At 33.9% G+C, this 18,664-nt stretch overlaps 1 protein-coding gene across 1 annotated transcript; it reads right to left on the reverse strand.

Annotated features, from left to right (window-relative positions):
- Positions 1 to 11,499: 11,499 nt before the first annotated feature.
- Positions 11,500 to 18,185, reverse strand: LOC111710842 (ankyrin-1). Its single transcript, XM_023485010.1, has 3 exons — positions 18,078 to 18,185; positions 13,136 to 13,438; positions 11,500 to 11,746 (listed from the first exon to the last, which is right to left on the reverse strand). Exons 2-3 carry the CDS (start codon positions 13,429 to 13,431, stop codon positions 11,500 to 11,502), a joined length of 543 nt encoding a protein of 180 aa, XP_023340778.1. The 5' UTR covers positions 13,432 to 13,438; positions 18,078 to 18,185.
- Between the last annotated feature and the right edge of the window lie 479 nt (positions 18,186 to 18,664).

Here is an 18,664-nt window from a genome sequence, read left to right on the forward strand (position 1 = left end):
TACATGTTTTTACATTATCTCTCTAACTTACATGTTTTTACATTATCTCTCTAACTTACATGTTTTTACATTATCTCTCTAACTTACATGTTTTTACATTATCTCTCTAACTTGCATGTTTTCACATTATCTTTAATTTTAATACTTAAAATCAAATCAAATCAAATCAAATCAAATCAAATCAAATCATGCTGTTCATGAGTCCTATACTAGCTAACCCCCAATCTCGAAATTAATTTACTTATTTTTGTTTAAATCAAAGGATAAGGAATAAGGGTTGAATAAGTAGGATGATAAGTAACGAATGTCTAGGATAAGAATTTCGAGTAGGATATGATTGTAAAGAATACTCAAGATAAGAATTGAATGAGTAGGATGATAGGTAACGAATATCCAGGTTAAGAATTGAATGAGTAGGATGATAGGTAATGAATACCCAAGATAAGAATTTCGAGTAGGATATGATTGTAAAGAATACCCAAGATAAGAATTGAATGAGTAGGATGATAGGTAATGAATATCCAGGATAAGAATTGAATGAGTAGGATGATAGGTAATGAATATCCAGGATAAGAATTGAATGAGCAAGATGATAAGTAACGATTAACTAGAATAAGAATTGCGAGTATTGAAAGGATTAAATGAGTATAATGATAGTTAATGAATGTCCATCGATAAGGATTTAATAAGTATTATATAAATATCCAAGATAAAGATTGAATAAGTAGGACAATAGATAATGAATATCCAGGAATAGGATTAAATGAGAAGGATGATAAGTAACGAATATCCAGGAAAGGATTGAATGAAAAGGATGATAGTTAATGAATATCCATGGATAGGGTTTGAATCAGTAGGATGATATTTTTTGAATATCCAAGATAAGGATTGAATGAGTATGACAATAGATAATGAATATCCAAGATAAGAATTGAATGAGTAGGATGAAAAGTAACGAATATCAAGGATAAAGATTAAATGAGAAGAATAATAAGTAAAAAATATCCAGGATAAGGCTTGAATGAGTATGATAACAAATATATCCAGGGTAAGAATTAAATGATTATAAGTAACGAATATCCAGTATAGGGATTGAATGAGTAGGACAATAGATAATGAATATCCAAGATGAGAATTGAATAAGTATGATTAGTATAAACGAATATCCAGGATCAAAATAAAATAGAATGAATAGCTATTTAAGCTGAAAAGTCTATTTTGTTATTATCTAAGTTTTCTCTCCCTGAGGCAGAGTTTCAAAAATATTATGATGTTAATACTGAATATAGGAAACTTTATATCCTATATTGTATAAGATTTAGTTTAAAGGGACTGAAGAGGTTATTTCAAGTTATCTTCCATCTATAGAGTGGAGTGTCCAATTCACAACGATATTCATTCAACCTGTTCCATTGAGGTAGATCGTCATTTTTCAGTCTTTAAAAGTGTGTATTTATGGCATTTTAGTTCAATTATCTTGGCTTCTGATAATCTGTAATAAACTTTTACAGAAAAAACAATTTTTAATAAACTCAATTTTTACATTAAAATAATAAGATATATTATTCATATTGATATACAAAGGTAGAAAACCTTTGTGAATCTGACATTACATTCAAAAAATGGTGGGTCGCTTTAAATTGTGTCTTTAGTTCCTTTAGCTCCGCACTTCCATAGGATGAATAATTTTAAATCAGATCAATTGATTTTCAAAAAATAAAATTCAATATATTCAGATTAGTATACATACTAGGGTTTCCAAAGTATCGTTCAATCTCTTTCACGAAAATTTCTTTCAGGCAACAAAAAGGTAAACGAAAACTAAAATTTTGGTTCCTTTTCGCGAAATTTTCGTTAACATTTTTTGCAAAATTCATTTGAAAATTTTCGACCTTCCTTTTAAAATTGTATATTTTTTTGCAATTACCAACCCATTTTCGCGAAATTTTAACTGTATTTTACTAATGTTTCGAGTTTTTTTAATTTCGTTAAGATTTTTGTTTAAGAACTGTCTAATTGAAATCAACGGTAAAGAAACAGAATAAAAATAACATAAGTATAATTCCCTCAGAATGACATTAACACCTCTCAAAATTAGTAAACACTCCCTTGAAGGCTTAAATCTAATATAAGGTAACTAAACAAAAAGCATGAATTGGGAAATATATGGATGTTAAACTATAATCCAAGTTTTATTTTGTGCTTTTCATATTTCAGTTTAGTTCACTGGTTTATTTTCAACAATTTTATTATTCTTATTAACCGACTTGGTTGTAGATAACTAGAGAAATAAATATAAAAGTAAAAAAAAATGTTCTGCAACATTACTGATTTGTTGCAAAGCTGTATTCTCTAGAATATACTATCCATAACCCTATTACCAGCACACTTCCATAATCCTAGTACCTGTACATTGTACAATATTAGTGAAAAGATAGATTCTCTAGAATATTCTATCCTTAACCCTAGTTGTGTAGAATATCAATGAGAAGCTAGATTCTCTAGAATATTCTATCCTTACCCTAGTTGTGTACAATATTAATGAGAACCTAGATTCTCTAGAATATTCTATCCTTAACCCTAGTTGTGTACAATATTAGTGAGAAGCTGGATGCTCTACAATATTCTATCCTTACCCTAGATGTGTACAATATTAATGAGAAGCTAGATTCTCTAGAATATTCTATCCTTACCCTAGTTGTGTACAATATTAATCACCTAGATTCTATAGAATATTCTATCCTTAACCCTAGTTGTGTACAATATTAGTGAGAAGCTAGATTCTCTAGAATATTCTATCCTTAACCCTAGTTGAGAAGCTAGATTCTCTAAAATATTCTATCCTTAACCCTTGTTGTGTACAATATTAGTGATAAGATAGATTCTCTAGAATATTCTATCCTCACTCTAGTTGTGTACAATATTAGTGAGAAGCTGGATTCTCTACAATATTCTATCCTTAACCCTAGTTGTGTACAATATTATTGAGAACCTAGATTCTCTAGAATATTCTATCCTTACCCTAGTTGTGTACAATATTAGTGAGAACCTAGATTTTCTAGAATATTCTATCCTTAACCCTAGTTGTGTACAATATTAATGAGAAGCTGGATGCTCTACAATATTCTATCCTTAACCATAGTTGTGTACAATATTAGTGATAAGATAGATTCTCTAAAATATTCTATCCTTAACCCTAGTTGTGTAGAATATTAATGAGAAGCTAGATTCTCTAGAATATTCTATCCTTACCCTAGTTGTGTACAATATTAATGAGAACCTAGATTCTCTAGAATATTCTATCCTTAACCCTAGTTGTGTAGAATATTAATGAGAAGCTAGATTCTCTAGAATATTCTATCCTTACCCTAGTTGTGTACAATATTAATCACCTAGATTCTCTAGAATATTCTATCCTTAACCCTAGTTGTGTACAATATTAGTGAGAAGCTGGATGCTTTACAATATTCTATCCTTACCTTAGATGTGTACAATATTAGTGAGAAGCTAGATTCTCTAGCATATTCTATCCTTAACCCTAGTTGTGTATAATATTAGTGAGAAGCTAGATTCTCTAGAATATTCTATCCTTAACCCTAGTTGAGAAGCTAGATTCTCTAAAATATTCTATCCTTAACCCTTGTTGTGTACAATATTAGTGATAAGATAGATTCTCTAGAAAATTCTATCCTTAACCTTGGTATGTGTAGAATATTAGTGAGTAGCTGGATTCTCTAGAATATTCTACAATCTTAACCCTTATAGTACCTGTACAATATTAGTGAGAAGCTGGATTCTCTAGAATATTCTACAATCGTAACCCTTATAGTACCTGTACAATATTAGTGAGAAGCTCCACAGATTCTTCAGAATGTTCTAAAGGTATCCTTAACTCTTTTCCATCCTTGATAATCAGTGAACTTAATTTTTATTCATCCCCAAGATATTCATCCCAAAGACCTTGTTAATTATATATTAATAAAAAGGGTTTACTCTTTTACCTTTTGTTTTCTAAATGTATGGATAATTTCAATTGACATTGAAAAAACTGGATAAAGTTTACAAATTTAAAAATGAGGAGAGCACCCTGAATTAATTTCAAAATCATTATCACAATCCAGTTCAGAATAAACTACTCACACGTCATCCAATGTCAGATTACGTTTCCTAATCTTCCAATTCAATTTTAATTTATCTGTAAGGGATACAAACTGAGGAATAGTAAATATAAAACTTATAGCTTGTGGTTGTACTTGATTCTGAATGGAATGTAGAGTGACTCGCCATTTATGTAGGGACCTGTCCGATTCAAGACAGTACCCTTCGGTTAGCAAGTCACAGAACTGCAATTGAAAAAAAATTTAATTCAAGAGAGGTTTAGAAACAGGTTTAAAGGGTACCGTTGCGAGTAGGACATCCCCCTCTACAAATGGAGGGCCCCTTGAAATCAAGTCTACAGTTTCTTTAACTTGATGACCATTGCTAATTCCTTAGTTTAACATCTGAAAATAAATCCAAGAAATGAAAATTTTAAAGGGAGTGTTTGCGAAAATGAAAGGGGGTATAGGCTAACGGCGAAAAATAAGGGTTTTTGATCGCAACTAATCTTACTTTAATCTGTTGCGTCTGTAAGGGGAAAATGGTTAAGAACGACTCATACCGAAGAAGGTAGCGTCTATACAAATTCAGAAAGTTGAAACATTAACTTGGATCGTAAAATAATCACTTTGATTCCAAAAAAATCATTCAGATATTACAACCAATAGTCGTTGATTAATTTTCGACGCATTCGCATCTATTTAATATTTAATATTTTGATTTTTTTAAAAATAATATCTCGCTAGCACTGGTTTTTCGAACATTCCTGGAAAATATGAAAATGTCGTCTTCATTATCAAAGATCCTCGAAGCAGGAATAAATTTTCTCAAAAGTAACTATCAGATCATATAAAATAAAAAAATATTATGAAATATCAATTAAATATGAATGCGCCGAATAATTATCGATGATTATTGTTTGTAATGATTTGTTTGGAATGAAATTGATTTTTTTACGATTTTCTGAATTTGTATGGCACACTGCTGAAAATGGACAATCAGGTTTCAAGTCAAAACACATAAATTGTTCTTTGGATTATGTTTATATGCAAGCTACTGAGTTATATTCTCAATTTTCAGAAAATTCCACCAAGGGATTTTTGAGCAAATCAATTTTTAAGAAATTGTAGAAATCAAGTGCATTCACAGGTCTAAAATTAAACAAAAATTTCATTTCAAGACTTAATCTGCTTCTCTAGGGTTGTTTGACCATCTTTTTTTAACTGTAAAAGGCATGGTCTTCAATTTTTTTTTTCTTTAACAGTCATGAAACTTATTGTAGCAAAAAAATCAAACCCCTAAGTCAACTGTCTGACTGTCAAAATGCGGCCCGAAAAAGTTTTTTGATGTAATTTTTAATGATTTTACTTCAAAAAGTCTCTTTTAGGCAGTAATTGGGCAATTATACATTCACTAAAGGCTTTGATTTTTTTGCTAAAACATGTCTTATGACTGTTGATGAAAATTCACAAAATGTAGGGACCCTGCCATCAACAGTTCTAAATATATCGCAAAAAAACACAGAATAATTTTGATTAATCTTTGAACCTACAGTTACGATTGAGTTTGGACTTAAAAATGCACTTGATTTCTACAATTTCTTTAAAATGGATTTAATTAAAATTCCTAGGTGGCATTTTCTGAAAATTTATTTTATAACTCAGAAATCTGCAATCTGCATATTAATTATATTCAGAAAAAAAATTAAGTGTTTTGGACTTGAATCCTGATGGTTCATTTTCAGCAGTGTGATGGATGGTACGTTCTTCGGTTTAAGTCGTTTTTAACAATTTTTTCATTATGGACCCAACAGATAGAAGAATAATAGCGATCAAAAGCGCTTATTTTTCGCCGTAAGCATATTTGCCCTTTAATTTTTCGCGAACACTCCCTTTAAAATCATCAAGAAATAACCATTTATCCAATGCAATTAACTTTATTCTTACCTGCTGGAAGTTATACTTGGATATTTTGTCCTTCAGATACACAGAAAACTTCTCCATACTTCCCTAATCATACTCTTATCATCATCATCGTCATCAAAAAGATAAGATATTTTCGTGATAACATTGACAAGTCTACCAAAACTTTTTACATGAAATACCAAGTTAATTATTTTTTAAATCTTTAGGTTGTTTTTTATTTTGTCTTGTATTTATGTATAAATACTTAAAAAAGAATGCTAAGAATTCGATCGATTTTTATACTAATATTATTTTAGACGATTTTTCCAAAAATATTGTTTTTTTGTTTATAATATATTTATTTAAATATATAAATGTGAGCTGAGATTTAAAAAGTTTATTCCAAACTTAGTGTCTATTTTCGCTTACGTAAAGGTCAAGCCAAGACTCCAGATATGTTAAAAAATATATATTGGAAGCTTTAATCTATACATAAATTTAGCTTGTCTGTCTGTATGTTTGTCAAAACGGCTGAACCGATCGGGCCCACATTTTGTGTGGGACCTTACGTGACCCCAGGGAAGGTTTATGAATGATCAAAATTTTAAATATTTGTGCTAAAAGTTTTTTTTATTTTTGTAAAATTTTGAAAATGCGCGAAAAAATACTATGAAATCCGTAAACGTTTTTGTTTTGTTTTATGCTGTACAAAGAGAAGATGCTCACAGATAAAGCCACAATTAAAAGTTGAAATAGAAGATGGGCGCGAAGCGCCCTAAATGCCTAGTTAAAGAAACTTCAACAGGTTTTGAAATCTCTAAAGTTTAAACAAATGTTATTTAAATAGGACCCAAAACGATTAACAACACTACTCACTACAGACAGAGAGTGAAAATATGGAAATAAATTCTAATATTTTGACATTTTTTTTTTGCCACATTTCCAAATCTTTATTTTCTGAGTTTAAAAATATGCTATTTCATGGTTTTTATCAATATTTATGAATCTGTTATTCCAATGAATGTTCTTTAGCTACGCTCAAGTTAATAAACACCAGTTTAAATAATTACTTTATTACTAACTTAAAAATACTGAAATTTATCGAAAAGTAAAAGATAGATAGATGACGTGGCCGGAAACTGCTCAACCTGCCGCGTCTTGATATTCGGTTTTAAACTCCTCCAGAACTTCGTCTTCCGCCACTACGCCGCCACAGTACTCCCCCCAAGAAGGAACGGCGGAGTCAAGGCGGAGCAGGAGCTTCTTCCTCTAGCTTGTCTGTGCGGGTTTCTTCTCAGCACAACTGTAGGTTTGTTGAGGAAAGTCACAGACTTCTTCTTCTTGGAGGTGGAAGAATTCACGGCGGAGGATGGATCAGGAGGATGTCTTGCTGGGCGGAGAGGAGGACGTCCTCGAGGCGGAGGATTGGCTGGAACAACAGGAGAGTCCGAGAACACTGGTTTAAGACGATCAATCGAGACAGAGTCCGCCTTATTACCAATCTGGAGGCGGAAGAACTTGTTCCGCCGCTCTAAAACCAAGTAAGGACCACGGTATAGAGGAGCAAAAGTTGGTTTACTGGCGTCTTCTCTTACAAAAACAAACCTAGCGTTTGAATTGTAGCTACTGAGGATCGTCATGATAGACGTGAAACATTATGTTTAGTATAATTCTTTTTTTAATAAAAATGTGAAGTTAAAAACTGAAATATATATACATATATAAATATCAGGGAGTAAGGAATAGAAGGGCGATATAACTGATGCGGTTCGCCCTACCATATGATTATATATGCTTTGCAAACGGTTCTTCATTTGAATAAGAAATATTTGTCTGATGTACAATTACCGCGTATACAATAACCTTTTCTGAATATTTCGTATACAAATGGATTATGATATATATATACCTGTCTCCGGTATACCTCGGTATACCTCGGTCTCCGAAAGTTTCCTTGAGAAAAAGGACAACGGAACCCAGGCATCATTGATCCTCTGCTGCAACACGGCCCCCACATGAGAGTCAGAAGCATCAACTGCTAAGGAAATCGGAGCTGATGGTCTAGGATGAGAGAGCTCTGGAACCTTGATGAGAAGATCCTTGGCATGACGGAAAGCAGCGTCGAGGATAGGAGTCCAGGAGAGGGATTTGCCAGAACCTTTCAGAGCATCTGTAAGTGGGGCAAGAACTCTGGCCGCCCCCCGGAGAAATTTCCTGTAAAAGTTCACCATGCCCAGGAACCTCTGTAGAGCAGGTTTGTCAGCAGGAACAGGAAATGCTGAGATCGCTGCAGTATGCTTGACCAGGGGAGAACATCCATGAGCAGAAAGTTTATGACCCAGGAACTCTAACTCAGGCACGGCGAACTCACACTTGGGCAAACCAATCGTTAAACCATGCTGACGACAGAGGAGGAGAACCTGACGAAGATGATCTACATGCTCTTCTAAACTGCTGCTGAAGACCAGGATATCGTTGATGTAGGTGAAGCAGTAGGGGAGGTCTCCAAGGATGGAGTCCATCATCCTCTGGAAGGTGTTCCCCGCATTCCTGAGGCCAAAGGGGAGACGCAGAAACTCGAACATCCCGAATGGAGTGATGATCGCTGTCTTACAGATATCTTCTTCAGCCATAGGAACCTGGTAGTACCCCTTCTGAAGATCCAACTTAGAAAAGATGGTTGAACCTGTGACTCGAGAGGTGAAATCAGCAATATTAGGTAAAGGGTACCGATCAGGAACTGTAACCGTGTTCAGTCGTCTATAATCACCACAAGGACGCCAGCCTCCATCCTTCTTCCTGACCATATGAAGAGGTGAAGACCAAGGAGAATTAGAGCGACGAATGATCCCAGCTTTCTCCATGGCAGAAAACTCTTGTTTGGCGGACGCCAACTTCTCCAGGTCCAGACGTTGAGCCTTTCCGAATACTGGAGGACCAGGTTGCGTGAGTAGATGGTGAGTAACTCCGTGACGAGGTTTAGAGGCCGTGAAACCGTCAGACGAGACCACATCTGGAAACTCTGCGAGGAGGTCGGTGATACATTGAGGAGTGGCGAGAAGGTTGGCTGTGAATGGGGCAGGCTTGGAATCTGGAGAGGTTGGCAAGATGATTGATGGAGAAGTTGGAGAATCTGCACTGAAAACCCTCTGGTTGGATACATCGAGCAGGAGGTTGTAGTGCTTCAGAAAATCTGCACCCAGGATTGGAACAGCTACAGGAGCTAGTTGAAAAGGCCACTCGAACCTGTGACTCCCGAATCGTAGAGGAATGACTCGAGATCCGGAACATGATAGAGAGGAACCATCCGCAGTTAACAGTCTCACTCCTGAATCTCCTCCTGAGGATCCTGGATCAGGAAAAACTGAAACAGAGGCTCCAGAATCAATGAGGAATCTCCTTGAACTCAGAGAATCCTGCAGATAGATGAGAGGAGATGAGGTTGAAGGCCCGGCAGGAAGGGTACAACCATCCTCCTGCCCGTAAACTAGTTTCCCGACCAGGAACATGGAGCTCTACATTTCTTGGCCTTAGTTCCCCAGGTACGATGATAGTAACACAGAGACGGAGACGATGATCTGTTATCCCGGCTGCTGGAGTGAGGAGTTGCTGAACGACGTGGGCGGTTTGTAGGTGAGGATCTCATGGCGTTGACAACATCCTCCGTGGTGCTGGAAACCGTGTAGACAGTTGAAGAGGAAACTCTGCTCTGATAAATCTCGTCTGCTTTCAAGGCTAAAGCTATAGGATCCGAAAAGTCGTCCCTCAGCAGGTGAGCTCGGACGTCGGCGGGCAACCTCTTCAGAAGAGCTCCGCGGAGAAAAAAGCACGGCTTGTGACCAAGAGGAAGCAGGGCGAGCATATTCGACATAAGCTTTGAAGGTTTCATGTCGCCGGAGAGAGGAAGGTTAGAGATTGCTTCATACCTTTGATAATCGTCAAGAGCAAACAATCTCAATAAACGGTTCTTCAAGGCTTCGTAGGGGTCTGAAGACGGAGGATTCTTGATAAGATCCAGAACTTGATTCGCCGTCTCCTGGTTAAACGAAGATACACAATAATAGAACTTGGTGGAACTGGCGGTTACTCCCTTGAGGGCGAACTGAGCCTCCACCTGTAAGAACCAGGCCTCCGCAGAATCTGCATTCAACTTAGGCATTTCAATCACTTGATGAGCGTGTAGCTATAAAAATGTCTATAATGGCGCGGAAAACAGTCTATATGCCTATAGTTTCGAACTAGGGGTCACCAATTTAGCTACGCTCAGTTTGATAAACGCCTGGTTTAAATAATTACTTTATTACTAAATTTTTGAACTTAAATTTATCAAAACGTAAAATATTATTCAAATAGAGGGATGACGTGGCCGGAAGTCTCTCATCTTGCCGCGTCTTGATCTTCGGTTCAAAACTCCTCAAAAGCCTCGTCTTCCGCCACTACGCCGCCACAATATAAATTGGTCTTAGTCTGTTCCACTTTAGTATTTATTCACTTTGGATATATCTCTGGCTGTAGTAAACTTTTTAGTATACCAAAAAAAATTTAATTGAGCAATCAAGCATTGATGCAAAGGTCTAAAGGGCCCACGTTAGATATCACGATCAAGAATTCAAGATTTGCGGAACTCCACACCAAAGTTTACGCGCAATTATAATAATTAAAACCAACATTTTAGATTTAACATTTTTAGATATTTCTGACTGTAAAATCTTCTGTAAAAACTTTAACTGGTCTGTACGGCGGGATTCCTAAACAAACCTATTTATGCACCATTACACATATTAACATAAAACCTTAGACCTGGTATTTTCAAAAATAGTCCATTCATTATTGCCGGAGATATAAAGAATTTTCGTCTATTGTCTAAAATATCTCAAAAGGATAAAGGTGACCATTTTGAAATATACAGACGGTGGCCCACCTTTGTAATTTATTAATTATTCAAATTCATTCCCTAATTATGTTCTTTTCGAACTCATTATGCAGTAAATTTCAGTAAACAGGGCAATTTATAGTAATTTCAACAACTCTTAGAATATTTCAAATAAATGTCTATTTACTGTTTTCAAGGTTATTCTGTCTGTTTTCTAAATGTTATGCGTGTTCAACATCATTTTTTTCGTCTTTAAATTGTTATGTTTAATAGGTTGAGACCAGTTTATTCAGATTAGTTAAGGATTGGTTGCTTATCTTCAAGTCGGTCTGATTAACAGTAGACCTTAACTTATGAATTGTCAATTAATCCCATTAGAAAGCAGAAATATATATACTCTATCAGTGTATATAGTCTGGTGGATTAAGCCAATTCCTTAGATATTATAGAGGCTTGACCAATCAGAAACCACAAAAATGTTATGCTTATGCAAAATACAAGTTAGATGTTGTTTAAGGATTAAACACTTAATTTTTATAGATTTAACTGTAGATATCAAGTTCATGCGTTTTAGTTTAAGGGTTTGATCCTTCAGAAGTTTCAACCTCTATTTTTTTCATGAAATCATACCTGATATATTTCTCCGTCCTCAACAATATCTGAGATGTGTTGACTCCATATTTCTCCATCATCGGAGCGAAGAATCACTGTCTCTCGTTCCCCTCCAGCATTGGAGGCAAAGTGTGGTATCTCCAGTAGGACTGGAGACCTGAAGGTCTGAAGAGCTGGAGATATTTCAATAATTCTGGAGGCAAGAGCTTCCCTTTCCATGAAAGGAGGAGGATATGACAAGGATTGGAGGTTTTGATATCTAAAAAATACGATATTAAAAGTTAATTATTGCTAGCACAAAAAAACTAGAGGGGGAGGCGTCAAACGTCCCAGCCTGTTTAGGATTAACAGACCAATAAAAATAGCAGGAAATAAAAAAAAATTCTCCTTTTATTAGAATAACATGATTTGATCTGTATAATGTAAATGTATTAAGTTCAATCAATAATATTTTTTTTTAATCATTATAAGATAAATAAATGGATTATTCAGACATTTGCCTGCCTGAACTAAAAGGTAAAAAAGTGTAATTTTAGTGGGATAAATAAATAGTAATAATAATAGTAAATAGAACTTTTTAGCAATGTAGGGGGGTAATTTTTTTAATAGTATTTTGTGCGGTTATTTCGACAGTCTTGACATTTTTTCAATCCAAACAAACTAACAGAAAGAAAAGACGAGTAATAAATAGAAAACTGTAATAAATAGTGTCCCTGTCAAAACTTTACTTTTAATATTAAATAAGTAGAAAATTTATGAACATTCCCTTATATCCGAGGAGAAATAATCAATCTTTGCTTAGATATTCTTTTCAATAGATATTCAAATATAAACGCTTGAGAAGATTCATCAGGATTTAAATAAAGACTTTAAAAATATGAGAAAATAAGTCCGCCTTTCATGGAACCGGCCTTTCAAATATTTTATATAAAGTGCTTTAATAAAGGCGAGGGTCGTGTACTCAATCATAAATAATAAAATAGCCTAATTTATAATTTTTAGAGAATATTCTGTCTTCTCAAAGTGTACTCAAAGGATGGGTAGAGCTTTTAAAAGAATGTTAATGAAAAATAAGAATTTATTTATAAAGAGCTAAGTTAGGCCTTCTCAGAAGAGGTTTTATTAAAATCGTATTTTTTCTTTTTTGTCTTTTACGTTTCCATTAATAGCTTTGCTGTTTTTAGATTCGAATTCGACCCATAAACAGCAAAACATTGATAAATAAAAATAAGCAAAAATATTTGTTAAATATATAAATTTCTAGGGGAAGAAAATGCTTAATTCGTTTTTGTATTTTTTCAGTATTAACTTTAGGGCTATTTCACTATTCAAAACAATTCATAAACAAATTCATAAAGAATATTAGAAGATAAAAGAATATTTAGAGAAAATTTCCCCTCTGTTCTGAAAGCTGCTCAATGATGGTTTCTATTTTAGATGAAACCTTCAAATTTGATGCTGTATCAACACTAACATCCAGGTTTTTTATCATGAGGACCACAAACCTTGGCTTTTTTAGCTTCAAGCCTACAGAGATAGTGAATGAAAAAAATGTATCTTATTAGATATAAAAACAAACTTTTGATGCATTTTCACAAAATTTGTTATAAATATACGAAAAATAATCTTTGCGTCCGATGAAAATTACCTGCAATTAATTCTTGTTGGTTGACTTACAGCTCCGGGGGGTATTACTAAACGCATCCCCCAATGCCTATGTCCGGTCATAGCACCACCACGGGCATCAACCAGAAAGCTGCATAAGAAACCGGTCCTTGAGGCAGGTATCTTTCCTGGAACCGGTTTGATCAACTTCTCGTTGTAGATTGGTTTGATTGGTAGGATAGGAGAGACATCTTGGCCTTGCGGATTATTCCTTGCACAACAGGGAGAGCAGCTGATTTGCTCATCTTTGTTCATCGTTTTAGTATCCCCAGCAGTCATTCTACTCCTAAATATCAGATAAGTTGTTATCAAACAATAAGATGTCTAATAACCAATATCAATTCGACTTATTTTCATTTCAACCTTCTCCTTTTTTCGTGGACTAAATTAGATAAGAGATTTCCATTGTAGATCATTACTGTTTTTATTTGTCTATTAATTGTCGAGAAATAAGTTTTGTAAAGAAACCTATAAAACTTCCCTCAGCTGTAAAATATAATGGTTTCTAATCCTTTAGTTTCCCTCAGTCCTTTCTGTAGATTAATGACAAAATGTTGCAGGTTCAGAATATTCTAATATATTTAAAGTTATAATCAGATTCTATAAATTTACCAATCGGTGATAAACTTAAATTTCTTTAGATATTTAGGAAACTTGTGATTTGAAGTGTTGATTTAATATAGCTTTAGATTAACCCTATCCCGATAGGGATATTTTTTTTCTAATAAGAAGTTTTAGCATTCTAATGTCAGCCGTTTTTAAGATAGAAATTGAACCACGGGGAGGGGGCCAATTGTGATAGAGTTAAAAACAACTTAGCGTTTGTGAAATCATCTTTTACTATTTTCATGTATTTTCTAGATCAATCAGTAATTTAGCTTTGGCCAACGTTTGCTGCACTACTGACCTCTATTTTTAACAGAGGATAACCATGATGATTGATTTTTCCGTATTACAGAGTAAAGTGCGTTATTTGGTTATATTTAAAAAATTGCTGAATTTGGTTATACCTATCTTTCAACCCTAATATCATTTCAATTAGAAATGTTAGTCTAACTAAAATTACTGCTTATTAAAATATTATTATCAGGTTTATATATCTTTATTCTCGAAATTTTTTCTTCACTCAGTGTAACATTTACAGGACAATTAAAAACAAGTATGTAAAATAATGCAGTTTTGAACTTTTAAAGCTAAAAATGCAATTCAAGAGCTAAGTTTTGTAGGGTTTATTGATTTTTTTTGAAATTTTTTGCTTACTCCAGTAGTTGCTCCATATAGATCTTTTTTAGCTCCTAAATTATGTTGTAAGTATTGCATATTGCGGAATTTGGTTATAGTTTTACACTAATATGACACAGCACAAAGGTTGAATTAAAACATCTTATATGGGATTTTCAAACCAAGAATGTCGGGTCTAGCTTGCCCAAATATTCTGAAGTGGGCAAGCTATAGGAAGCCACTGAAAAGGTTCTCAGGCTGACAATATATGTGTAAAGTCCTTTGCATGAACTGGATTGTTTCCTTGGAATGAACAAGCTCACAACAAACTCAAGCTTAGCCAGGAACTGTTTTCAAGAGGACTGAACACCCTGAGCAGCTTGATGATCCTCCCCTCGCTGAACAGCTTAGATGATCCTCCCCTCGCTGAACAGCTTAGATGATCTTCTCCTCGCTGAACAGCTTAGATAATCGTCCCTTCGCTGAGCAGCTTAAAGATCTTCACCTCTCGCTGAGTAGCATGATGATCTTCTCCTCACTGAGCATCTTGATGATCCAACCTTCGCTTAGCATCTTGATGATCCTCTCTTTGCTGAGCATCTTGATGATCCTCTCTTTGCTGAACAGCTTGATGATCCTCTCTTTGCTGAGCATCTTGATGATCCTCTAACCTTCGCTTAGCATCTTGATGATCCTCTCTTTGCTGAGCATCTTGATGATCCTCTCTTTGCTGAACAGCTTGATGATCCTCTCTTTGCTGAGCATCTTGATGATCCTCTCTTTGCTGAACAGCTTGATGATCCTCAATAATATGAGGAAGAAAGATTTATGTCGGAAAAAAGGGTTTTCCCTTTTATCGGCGCTTGGGGTTAACAATTCAAAATATTTAAACAGATTTAATAATTATAATTAATTTTATAATTATTCACACACAAAGATTATATAGATAATATTATAATGAAATGATTTAAATTTTTTCTGAAGTTCATTCTTGTCGGATTTGCGTTTAACTATTGTGAGTTATAGATGGTTTCCCTAAAAATCGAAAAATAACGCACTTTACTCCATATAGTTTGCAGATCTTGATAGACAACATAGGTCCTGTTGATTTTGTTTAGTGTATTGTTAATCTTTAACGCTTGATCTTGATTGATAATATAGGTCCTGTTAATTTTGATGATAAATGATTGACGAGGAGAAATTTAATTAATCTGTTATAGGTCTGCATGGGAGATCAATGCTCGATCCCAAGATCAAAGTTTTGGCCTAAGTTAATTATTTTCTAATGAGTAAAGTATTGCCACTTAAAGATCAGCAAGGAACCTTACGATTATTTTAATCATTATGATAAAGCAGCCTTTTTTATGTTTTTTTTCATTTGCAACGAATTGAATAGATATTATATAGAGATTATTCTAACAACAGCAAAGTAACAATACTCCATTTTATTAACATGTGATAAACATGTGGTAGCGCATGCAAAGGTTCCCCCCTCTCCCCTTTTTTCCCTCCTTGCCTCGAATTTCAAGTATTAAAGGTGCATTTTTCTAATTCATTCCACATCCTTTCTTGCTTGCAAAGGTTTGAAGAAAAAATGTGAAATCTATTTGGCAGGGCGCCATGTTTACTTTAATCCTATTTTACAAAGATAAACAACTTTAATATAATTTCCTCTCTACAGTTTCTATCCTTCTATCCATCAAAAAGTTTTAATTTTGTAGATTTCGTAAAAAACTAATGGTTGAAGTTAACATATGAAATAAAATTGGTAACATGTTAATGGATGTTGGAAAAATGTAAATGAAGATAAAATGAATGGTAAACGGAAAGAGAATGCATGACAAAGGATTTAAATGAACAGAAAATGGATTAAAAATAATGGATGAAAGATAAAGGATTAAGATTGATTGACTGTCTACAAATTATAAACAAATGAACATTAAACCATGTATGGTGAAGACTGCTGGTAGCAATATAAAGCAAGACTAGGGTGAAGGCCAAAGTTTGAATAAATAAGGATAAGAAACAAGATTGTTCCAGAATATAGGATAGAGGATCAAGATCAGGGAGGATCATTCAAGGAAAAAGGATAGAGGATCAAGATCAGGGAGGCTCATTTAAGGAAAAAGTACAGAGAATACAAGATCAGGGAGGATCATTTAAGGATAATGGATATAGAATGCAAGATCAGGAAGGATTAATCATGTATAACGAATAGAGGTTAAAAGATCAAAGCAGTTCAAGGATAAAGGATCAAAGGGGTTCAAGGATAAAGGATCAAAGCGGTTCAAGGATAAAAGATCAAAGCGGTTCAAGGATAAAGGATCAAAGCGGTTCAAGGATAAAGAATAGAAGACACAAGACTAAGGAATAAGGATGAAGGGTAAAGTACTAAGGAATAAGGATCACTAATACAAAGTATATTATAAGTTGTAATAGGATCAAGATTAGAAGTTGAGCAGTGAGCAGTTGCAGAAACTAATGAATAAGAAGGAAGGAATGAATAAGGCTGTACGGTGAAGGATGATCATTTTAGCTTCCATCAGGAAATTGTGTCTAGGATTTTAAACCTTTTTCCTTGTTTCATTTCTCCCTTGGGAGGGATATTCATCTGTTTCCTGTATGAACACTGTATAGCCTGTGCATTGTACAGTGTACAGTGTACATGAATGTTGCATATTGCATAGCTTTACCCTGAGAAATAACATGTACAAAAAGTAAAAGTTTAACTTAATGTTAAATTTCTAATTTTACTAAAACTTAGACGTTTTACTTTAAGCCAATTCTGTGATACCCCGGACTCTATTGATAGCGAATTGACTTTATGACGTGCAATATCTATTAATATAAATTTGGTATTTAATTGGGATTTAGAATTTTTGTAGTTCAAATATGTAACCTTTATTGAAGATACCTCTAGATAAAAATATGATAAAAATATGTTATGGTAGGTATACCGTATTTTTTATCAACTACTTAATAAAAAGAATATTCTGCCAAGTTTTAGATTATATCAAAAATCACGGGCAACGCCGGGCACTTCAGCAATGGTCCCCATTTATGATATTTGTGAATACATATACATATATAAATATGCCTTTTATTCATATAAATGTATAGATGAATGTCCAACATGAAAAACAGTGTCCAGCAATATATATATATGTGTGTACAATTCACAAGAAATTTGATCCTGATTCAATAAATATGTTTATATTTGCATGAAAATATACAGGAAATGTATATAGTAAAAGGAATACTCAACACACCAAATTCAATTTATCTCCATATTCTCAAAACTTAAATCATAAATAATCCAAAAAGTATTTTCCAGGACAAAAAAAAACTTTTATTATTATTTCTTATTTTATGTCTGTAAATATATTTAAATACATTTTTGAAATACACAATATTTAGGTCTTTAAAAGGAATATTAAAAACCCATTCTTTGCATGTATATTGTATACGAATAATATTTTAACAAGATGAAACACAGGATATTATATGTTATCCATGCAGTTGAGATTATAAAATTATCAACATCATAATTTATCAAAAATTAAACTTTTCAACTCATAGGAGTTTGTCCTTAGACTTGTAAAGATTCAGAAATATCTATTTTTTGGAATTTGTTATCTATAAATCATAAATTTCAAATTTAAATGTACTGAATAAAAATTTTGTAGAAACTGAATGTTTTTTACCTGGACTAGCGATGATCATGCAGACCCTAGCTTCTCCAGCTATACTAGTTGACCGGCAGCTGCAGCTAGACTGGACAATTCAATTCATGATCAGCTGATTCAGGGTTTTCACAACACACTTCAATCAGAAAACTTCAGAACTTATCAAATAAAATCTCTATATTTACAAGAACACTATACAGTATATACAGGGTAATGTACACTGTACAGTATATACAGGGTAATGTACACTGTACAGCATATACAGGGTAATGTACACTATACAGTATATACAGGGTAATGTACACTATACAGTATATACAGGGTAATGTATGTAAAGGGACTGTACACGGAATTTCAAGTTACCCTCAGCTTCACAACGGTACCTTTTAATCCTTTATCTGATCAACAACTGGAAAGATATAGTCGCTTTTCGTGCCTAAAAAAGTGTATCTTCTTCTGCAGCAGAAATGCAGATTGACTGATACCAGGAAGTCACTTTTATAGAGAAACCACGATTGAAAATGAACCATTTTTAGAAAGAATAACACGTATATCTCCTTCGTTCTTGATCAGATAAAAAAGGTCTTAAGGTAACCGTTGTGAAT

The sequence above is a fragment of the Eurytemora carolleeae genome, unplaced genomic scaffold (assembly GCF_000591075.1).
Source record: "Eurytemora carolleeae unplaced genomic scaffold, Eaff_2.0 scaffold1052, whole genome shotgun sequence".
Taxonomy (NCBI): domain Eukaryota; kingdom Metazoa; phylum Arthropoda; class Copepoda; order Calanoida; family Temoridae; genus Eurytemora; species Eurytemora carolleeae.

What these genes read in the sequence shown, in the direction of transcription:
- LOC111710842 (XM_023485010.1), bottom strand. Translation starts at nt 13,431, where the DNA reads ATGACTGCTGGGGATACTAAAACGATGAACAAAGATGAGCAAATCAGC. An exon ending in CCAACAAGAATTAATTGCAG is followed by an intron (nt 11,747 to 13,135) that starts GTAATTTTCATC and finishes CGTATTTTTTAG; the next exon opens with ATATCAAAACCTCCAATCCT.